General features: G+C 29.6%; 2 protein-coding genes across 2 annotated transcripts; one reads left to right on the forward strand and one right to left on the reverse strand.

Annotated features, from left to right (window-relative positions):
- The first annotated feature begins 1,573 nt into the window (after positions 1 to 1,573).
- LOC111893967 (uncharacterized) lies at positions 1,574 to 4,389 on the forward strand. Its single transcript, XM_023890037.3, has 5 exons — positions 1,574 to 2,003; positions 2,215 to 2,339; positions 2,425 to 2,739; positions 2,920 to 3,089; positions 3,852 to 4,389. Exons 1-5 carry the CDS (start codon positions 1,686 to 1,688, stop codon positions 4,256 to 4,258), a joined length of 1,335 nt encoding a protein of 444 aa, XP_023745805.1. The 5' UTR covers positions 1,574 to 1,685; the 3' UTR covers positions 4,259 to 4,389.
- Positions 4,390 to 4,890: 501 nt separating this feature from the next.
- LOC111893969 (uncharacterized) lies at positions 4,891 to 9,426 on the reverse strand. The gene is made up of 13 exons (XM_023890039.3): positions 8,993 to 9,426; positions 8,451 to 8,524; positions 8,262 to 8,345; positions 8,089 to 8,169; positions 7,920 to 8,000; positions 7,103 to 7,195; positions 6,451 to 6,624; positions 6,214 to 6,281; positions 5,791 to 5,842; positions 5,626 to 5,679; positions 5,437 to 5,526; positions 5,281 to 5,347; positions 4,891 to 5,144 (listed from the first exon to the last, which is right to left on the reverse strand). The coding sequence occupies exons 1-13, from the start codon at positions 9,132 to 9,134 to the stop codon at positions 5,053 to 5,055; spliced, it is 1,152 nt and encodes a 383-aa protein (XP_023745807.1). The 5' UTR covers positions 9,135 to 9,426; the 3' UTR covers positions 4,891 to 5,052.
- Positions 9,427 to 9,758: the final 332 nt, after the last annotated feature.

Here is a 9,758-nt window from a genome sequence, read left to right on the forward strand (position 1 = left end):
TCTTATTCAATTTGCCAAATGTTATTTTGTGGTTATTTTGAATTAATTTCTTTTACACATATCATTTTATGAGTTTTTTTATTTTAATAAATTATACATAATATTTTAATGTAATAACATTGTAATAAATATATTAATAAATAAATATCAATTTATTAATGACTTATCTTCTTATTTCAAAATTCTCAAATTAAAGCTCCTCAGTTTATTTTGTTTATTTATTTAAATTATTTCTTTAAATTTAAATGATGAAAAACATTTCAATTATAATAATTCATTATTTTTTTTTATTTTCTTATAAATTCAAAGTTCTCAAATATATTGATATTTATATTTAACTTTTTTTTTAAATTAACTCATATAATACATGTGTCTCACAACTAGTTTGTCAATAAAGTTAATATCATGACATTATCAAAACTTATATTTATGGTATCTAAACATATACCTCTGCATCAAATACATTTACGGTTTATCAAAAATTTATCGAAGAGAAAGACATGAAAGATATTTCAAACTCTAGCTTAGGAATGTGTCATGGTTTGTATAGAAGTATAGATAGGTTAGGGATGAGCATGGGCGGTATCGGCCTCATTTGGCGAGAACTGGAACCATAACCGAAACTGACAGTTCCTAGAAAGTTAGAACCGGAATCGGAACCAATTAGGTAGTTCTTAAATTTTTGGAACTAGTCCGGAACCAGCAGTTTCGGTTCCAAGAGCAGGTAACCCGGTTACATCAATTTTTTTAACTTTTATCGATAAAACCGCAATTTAGTTGGTCCAAATCGAATCAACTTAAATAAAAAAAACAAATAAAATTAAACCAATATACTTTAAACCGGTCTAAATAACACACACATATTCATACGAAATATATATATATATATATATATATATATATATATATATATATATATATATATATATATATGGTTAGGTTATTTTGTTTTCACTATCTATTGTGTGCATGTATGACTGATTCTGGACCAATCATTTTAGTTATTTTAAGAAAGTAATTAATGCATATTACATGTTGAAGATATAATAGGTATTAATTACATCTTCAGTATTTAATATGCATTAATTACTTTCTTAAAATAACTAAAATGATTGGTCCAGAATCAATCATACGGGCACACAATAGATAGTGAAAACATTTGAACCTAACTCTCTCTCTCTCTCTCTCTCTCTCTCTATATATATATATATATATATATATATATATATACCGATTCCGACGAGTACCCAGTGAGTAGCGATTCCGAAAAAATAAGAACCAGAACCGTAACTGTTTAAGATGGTTCCAGTTTCAGAACCGACAGTTTCGAGGTAGTTACAATTCTGAAAGCAGGTACCTAGTTCTATTGTTCATCTCTAGACAGATACATGTGATAAAAACTTATTATCAAACAAAACAAATTATTACATGTGATTATGAAATCATACAAAGAGGTGAAAAATAGAATTGGAGTAGTAGAAGGACTATTTTTGCCAAGTTAGAAATTATGAGGAACTATTTATGTAAATACGTTGATAAATCCAAAAGTACAGAGGTCAGAATACGAAAGTGGAAATCTTCCTTGAATTTAGACGACAGGTAAATAGTTTTACTACCCGATTCAGAACCCCTAAAAAGATTTCCTTTTTTTCTTCTTTCTTTTTCTCTCAATCTTTCTTCAGTAGATGATGGGTACCAACGGTAACAATAACAACAATCATTCCAAGAACAAGAAGAAGAAGAACAACAAGCGTGGTGGAACGAAGAAAAGGATGACAGTGGAACAATCTCTTGCTTACAAATCCGTAAGTGAATGGGTTTATTTGGATACTATACCTTCGTCGGCGAATTCCGCAATCGCCATCGACGATGATTTCAAGGTCAAGTTGGTTCACACCAAGGTTTCTGCTGAAAAATTGGTGTTTGAATTGCATTCGCATTCGATTTGTAGCGATGGATTCTTGTCCCCTTCGAAACTTGTCGAAAGAGCTCATCAATATGGGGTATGTAATGTATGAGTCATTTCATCAAACACATGGTGTGCTTTAACAGTTTTTTATGTTTTAAGCTTCTTCATACATGGCTGCCTAATTTATTCTTCTTCTTCTTTGAAACTCCAAGAACACTGGTTTCATTCCGCTATCACAATTGCCATGGAATCTGAACTTGTTTATTTCATTTGTGAATTGATTAAGTACGATGTGTTCAGAACAGGTAAAAGTCCTTTCTCTTACGGATCATGATACAATGGCCGGAATCCCTCAAGCCCTAGAAGCAGCCCGACGGGTCGGAATCAAAATCATCCCTGGAGTCGAAATCAGTACCATTTTCACCCCAAGGTCATATCTTCTTCTTCTTCTTCTTCATCGACATCTAGATATCTAATCCTCCATGAATTGACATTCAAAAAACTGCCTTGAACAGAACCGAATCCGGATCAGAAGAACCCGTTCATGTCCTGGCGTATTACAGCTGCTGCGGACCTGCAAATTTCCAAAAAGTAGATGAATTTCTAGGTAACATAAGAGAAGGGCGTTACCTTCGTGCAAAGAACATGATCTCAAAATTGAACAAACTCAAGTTACCTCTCCGATGGGAGAATGTTGAAAAGATCGCCGGTGATGGTGTTGCTCCGGGAAGACTGCATGTAGCTCGAGCTATGGTCGAAGCCGGACATGTTGAAAATTTGAAACAAGCTTTTAGTCGTTATCTTTATGATGGAGGTCCTGCTTATTCCACGTGAGCATATCTTTATCTTTTATCTTTTATCTGTGTCAGATTCACACCCTTTGATTCCACAATTAAAAGTCATATACAGACTGTTTGATTCCATAATTAGAAGTCGTATAGACTTTTATATGTAGATCTGACTCAATCAACAGCTATGAAACAGTTGTTTTTTTTTTTTTGTTTGTGAAGTGGGAGTGAGCCGGATGCTGAGGTGGCGGTGAAGTTGATATGTGAGACGGGTGGGGTGGCGGTTTTGGCTCATCCATGGGCGTTGAAGAACCCGGTTGCTATTATTAGAAGGTTGAAAGAAGCTGGATTACATGGTTTAGAGGTTTATAGAAGTGATGGGAAATTAGCAGGTATGTTTATTATATTTATAGCATCTTATTTTCATTTCTTTGTATAAATGTATTGTAATTTGAGAAATCTACCTAATTATAACAATGGCATTCAAATGAAAAGCTATAATTGAGTAAAAATTTCAAAGTATTAACACTTATTGTAAAAAATATTAGTACTTTTTTTTAGAAAAGTCTTTAAAGGACGATTTTTTGCTCAACAGGTTAGTAATTTTCAAAAGGTAGGGGGTAAATTGTGTGCTGTATAAAAAAAAAGTTAGGGAAAATTTCTTAAATGCTCTTATTGCATTTTCTGCCTTTTACCTTGAATGCGATTACATTTTTTTTTTGGAGAAAAAACACTGATAATATATTTTTTATCATATAAAACATTAATTATCTAATAAAAGCACTTAGTGGGTAAATAATGTTAAATGATAATAAAAAAATATATATATATCATTGGTTTTTCTGCAAAAAGAAAAATTGCAATGCGCTTTCGGGTAAAAAGTTGAAAATATAAAGGTTTTTCTAAAAAAATTTATAATATATAAATAAAAAAAACTTTTAAAAATGTTGGTTTCATTAAGATGATGTGACAAAAAATGATACTCTAATAAGACAAAAACTAAAAGTACGATGTTACTAGACCGTTATGTACCTAACATTGTTCATTGTTCATTGTGGATGTGACACGACAGTGTCAAGTCAAGTCAGGGGTTACTGACATGACATGATAACTTTTTTTTTACAGTATTTCATTTTGAATCATATTATGTACAGCTTTTAATGATTTAGCGGAAACATACAATCTTCTAAAGCTCGGTGGTTCAGACTACCATGCAAGGGGTGGCAACAGTGAGTCGGCTCTAGGAAGCGTGAGCCTACCGGTGGTGGCGGTTCATGAATTTCTAAAAGTGGCTCGACCGATTTGGTGTGGTGCGATCAAGAACACGGTTGACCGATATGTCAATGATCCAACCGAATCGAACCTACAACATATCTTGAGATATGCCAAGATCAAATTAGCCAAAAATGGTGTTACTCTTTTGAATCATAATGTTGAACTCATTCACGAGTGTCTTTCTCAATGGTTAACTGATGAAGAACAAAAGAGTGCTAATTTTGAAGTGATTAGAGATGTTTTAGAGAATCAAGGGGGAGGATGTGATTGTGAAGCTATTATATAGTTTTAGGTATTAAGTTTTGTTTATTGAGTTTTTCGAACAATTTTTTGCTTTTTTGCATTCAAAATTTGTGTTTGTTGTTCGGTGTTTTATGTTGGCTATTTGAAAAGAAAGAGCAAGCATTGCTTGATTAAGATTTTTTTTTTTTGGTCAAAAAATATATATAGGCCACTAGATAGTTTTTTTTTTTTTTTTTTGTTACTTATAATGTTTAAATACTTTTTTTTTTGCTAGTAATACATGTCTTATTTTAATGGATGTGTCTCTAAACACCTTTTAACACAAAAATACACGTAAACAAACATAGAGAGATAATATTTTTTGTATGGTTTAATGATTTATAGAGAAGCACAGGATACATTGCTTACAAATTAGAAATGGTATTTTGTAATCAAGAAAACAATCGACAAATCATTAAGGACAAAGATCAATTGGATTATTTCATGTCACAATTCTCAAAGAAAATTTTGGTTTATATTAAATATTTAGACCAAAACCAAATTAATATCATAAATTTTGATTGGTTTTGTTTTTGGATGCTAAAATAAAACCAAGTTGACATAAGATTGAATATTTTGTGTTTATGAATTTCACACCTCGAGCTATAGTTTTAAATCTACCAAAGTCAAAAGCTATAGGTTTAAAAGTGAGATTTTTGGAACAAAAATAAAGATTGGAAAATAAATGTTCTGTATGTCGGCTATTGCACCAAGTACAGGGGCATTACAGACAATTTGTCAAAAAAGACCATAAAATAAATTACACTAAAGTGACGTCAAAAAAACAAAAAAAAAAAATTAGCCCAATTTTCCAATTTCCATCTTCTTCCTTAAAGCCTTATGACCATGGTAAACAAACGAATCCACAATCCCTGCAACTGTAAAGATTCCTAAAAACAAAAACAAAAAACAAAAAAAATTGTCAATGTTTATTCTTTTTTGAGTAAATTACACGAATGGTCCCTGTGGTTTAGGGTAATTTGCGTGTTTGGTCCCTAACTGATATCATCAAATATATTTACTTACCTCCAACAATGGCACACACATTTGTCATGAAATGTAAGAAGGAGATATGTGTTTCTGTAAATGTCACCTACAAAACCCATAAAAAAATATATATTATATATTTTGAGTTTAATTAAATATTTGTATTTTTTATATAAATAAAAAATAAATAAATACCTTAATTGGAGAAAGGTCATAGAAGAAGAAAACACCAGGGAGAGACCTTCTGCCAACTTCTGGGGTCTTATAGTGTTCAGTAACAGAAAACTATAAAACACCAAATTCATAAAATGATTTAATACAAAATAAATTAATTTATTATAAATAAAACTTTTTTTTATTTTTTTATTTAATAATAATAAATACCTGATTTGATTGAATGGTGTAGCCTCTAATGTTCGTGTAAATCGTTGGTACCACCTGGAACCAAGAGAAAAATAAATAAATATATATATGAGCTTTTTTTTTATTATATTATATGAAATTGAATAAGTGAGAGCTTAAAAAAATATAAAAAAAATAAAAACTAACCTTTATAAAGTACTGATACATTCCATTTGGAGATACTTGAAACCAATGCACCCTGAATTTTAAAGAAAAATAATTATAAGCAACAAATGTACTTTCATTTATTTATTTATTTTACTTTGATTTTTTATTTTTTGTTATCAAGACATTGTATTTTAAAGAATCTAAATAAATGATAAATAACATTGTATTTACACAATAAAAAATATATATACAATTCATTGTGTTTTAAAGAATCTACCTAATTACACTATTGTGTGTTCAGATTTTCTTATTAAGGCATTGTACTTCAAAATATCATCCAAATATTTGAAAAAAATAATAATAAAAATGAAAGTACAATTTGATGAAAATAAAACTTTCATGGAAATATAAAATATAATAAGAAAAACAAATAATAATTTAATTAGTAATTAGTAATTTTACCCATCAAGAGGATTTACAATCCCAGGATAATAGCTTCCAAAAGCTAATTTATTTATCTTGTGACTTATCTGTAAATACACATCATGATTAGTAAAAGGAATAAGAAATTTAATGGATATATATATATATATATATATATATATATATATATATATATATATATATATATATATATATATATATATATATATATATGAATGGAGGGCAAAAAGGTAATTTTAATTTTGTTAGGCTTACATTATAACTGTCCTCTTGAAAAGCCAACAAATCTGGGATATGAATACTCGATTGATGAAAACTTTTTATGAAATGAAAATTTCCAGCCACTTTGTTAACTTCCAAAGATCCATAAATATTGCATCCTTCACCTTCTTCATCTTTAATCTTTTGAGCAAATCCTTCCCTTTTACACTGATACATACAATTAACATGATATATGTATATATATATATAACTATAACAAGATTTTTTATAAAAACTTTTAAAGTTTTAAATAAAAAGATTTGAAATATAGAAGTAAAGTAACCAGATATTTGGTGGGGTGTCATCAAGATTGCTTCTTTTTTATGTTTCAGATATAAAAATTTTAATTGCAAGAAATAGCAATATAATTGTAACAATATTTTTTTATAAAAAGTTTAGAAGTTTTAAATAAAAAGATTGGGAATATAGAACTAAAGTGGCCTGATATTTGGTGGGGTATCATCAAGATTGTTTCTTTTTTATGTTTCAGAAAGAAAAACTTTGATTTTACTTTTGTTGAAAGTAAAATGCTATTATAAACAAATAAATGAAAGTATTTTGCTACTTTTTTGCAATTAACACTTAAAAAATTATATATTTTTTTTTCAATAGATATGAAAAATATGGTTATGTATGCTTTATATACCTGATCAATCAAATCAGGATTTGTCATACCCCAACCTTTTCTTCTATATGCTTCACGAACTTCTTCACATGAATTACAACATTCATCATCTGTCTGCAAACATCAAAATTAAAAAAATTAAAAAAAACACTCCATGATTTTATAAAATAAAAAAATAGAAAGATTAGTATCGTTTTTTTATGAGTTCTAGTTGCAAACATATGTTGCTACTTTACAATTCACAGAATGTTTTGGAATGAATTTGAATTTGTTTAAAGGAATTGGGATTTGAAGGGATTGAAAATACTTGTTAAATTAAATTCAATAAACAATTTCAATCATTTGTATATTTTTTTACAAGTTGAAATATATATATATATATATATATATATATATATATATATATATATATAGAGAGAGAGAGAGAGAGAGAGAGAGAGAGAGAGAGAAAAGTGAATGAAATTGATTATTGAATTTAGATTAACAAGTAATTCAATCCCTTAAAAACTTTCATGAACAAGAAACTAAATAATTTTACAAGTATTTGAAAAAGTTACGCGAACAAGAAATCTATAAAGGGAACTTTTTCAAATACTTGTAAAATTATTTAATTTCTTGTTCATGAAAGTTTTTAAAACTATTTTTAGGTAAAAAAATATATAAACATCTGAGTAACCATAAATCTTGTTCACACAGGATAACAAATTACAAAACACAAAAATCATGAGGGAGAGAGAACAACAAAAAGTAGGTTTTGGTTATAAAAAATTAGGGTTTAGAAAGGGTATTTTCGTCATTTACACAAATAAAGGAGTGACCGAGTGAAAGAAAGATATACCGCTTCTGCACCAAAACATGAACCACAATAAGTTTCATTATGCTCAAGCCTTCCACCATGTCTTTGCAAAGGCTTCTCAATCTATAACAACAATGATAAACAAATAAATATATAAAATGGATAAAATACGTTAATGCCCTTCAATAGCATTTGACAGTTATATACTAACCTGAGGGCCACCAATTCCTTCTTTTCTCTCTTCAATAACATGTCCAGTAGAGTCGATTCTTTTCTTTATTATATCATGTCTCTGCAAGTTCAATGGGAGAAAAGACGTTAATGCCCTTTTCATACTTGTTGAAAATAGCCCTAGAAAAACTAGAAAGAATTTAAAAAACATACAATGTCAAGATGTTGTTCTCCACTGATATCCATGGCATCAAGACTGAGTAGTGTACATGAAACAGCTGGAAATGTGATATCAAACTGTATCAAAAGCATAGTATGTCAAAAGTTGTCCTATTTCATTACAAAATAAGATCTAAGATGTCAATTTAAAATTTAAATCAACTAAATATCAATGATATTTACATTAATATGTAGTTTTTCTCCTCTTGAAGTATCAACTACAAGCTTTGTTTCAGTGGTAGTGTGGAGATATATCCCTGCAGCCAAAAAAAGGCACCAAAAACAGTTAGATGCATTCAATTCCTCATTTACATGATGAATATGAATCAAGAATATGTCAATTGTATGGATTAAACAAATTAGTTCAAGAAATACACATTATTTATGATCATTATGTCGCATACAAAGACACTAAGGGCAAAAGAATATATAGCGTGGATCTTAAACTATAGCTTATGGATCCATCATCAATATGTTCTCCTATCAAACTAAATTGGTGTAGGCAAAGAGAACAAATTTTCTACGAGAATAAGTTCTTCCGACGTCAGAAAACGGCAATTAGATCACCTATAGATATGTTCGAGATTAGTGAAACAGCCATCTAGATCGAACAAAAAAATAGAGAAAAAAACAATTCGTTTTATGTCCTAAGAACAAACAGTTAATCAAATCAAACACTTGTACGTTCAGATTTTCGGATAAAAGTTACGGATTTTAAACATTACCGAGTTCAGAGAAGAAAAGAAGGAACATAGCGATGGAAGAGACGACGGTAATAACGCCGCCGGAGAGCGTACGGCTGTAAAAATCCTCATTAATTTTAGGGTAGGCATCCAAATTCCGAACTTTACTGAAAACCCTCTCCATAATTCTTCAGCAGCACAGCGAATCTAGAAAAACCCTAAATTTCAACAGCAACAAAAACCAATCGTGAATTCAGATACTGTTTGTTGTCGACGCCTTAAAGATTCCTTCCTGTATCTGTACTCATATGTTCGCTGGGAATTGAATTTGGGTTGTAGACGGAGGAAAGGACGGCCGGCCGTCGGCGAAGAGAGTGGTTTGATTGAAATCTAGGAATGGTTGAACAAATCTCGACTAAATTAAACCAATTTTCAACATCGGTTTTCCCTATAATTCCGTGTATTTTTTTTTTGGTCAACGTGGTCTACTTTACTTCACTTTACAAAACAAAATTGGCAAAGTATGTAAATATACACATGGATTATTTTTAAAAGGGATATTTTGACATTAAAGTTTCTAAGTTTGGTTTATTTTTAAAAGGAGTATTGACTAGTTTCCGATTTAAACAAAGAAAAGAAAAGAAAGTAAGGAGAGAAAAGAAAATAAAAGAAAGTTTTTGGTTTTTGATGTGTTAATGTCTAATATTTGAGAAGATTTGTTAATTTTTATCATTTGACCATTATTAACCTTCTACAAGACTAGAACAAGTCATTCTTGCCAAGAGCAAGACACCACAACCTCAATCTG

The sequence above is a fragment of the Lactuca sativa genome, chromosome 7 (genome assembly GCF_002870075.4).
Source record: "Lactuca sativa cultivar Salinas chromosome 7, Lsat_Salinas_v11, whole genome shotgun sequence".
NCBI lineage: Eukaryota > Viridiplantae > Streptophyta > Magnoliopsida > Asterales > Asteraceae > Lactuca > Lactuca sativa.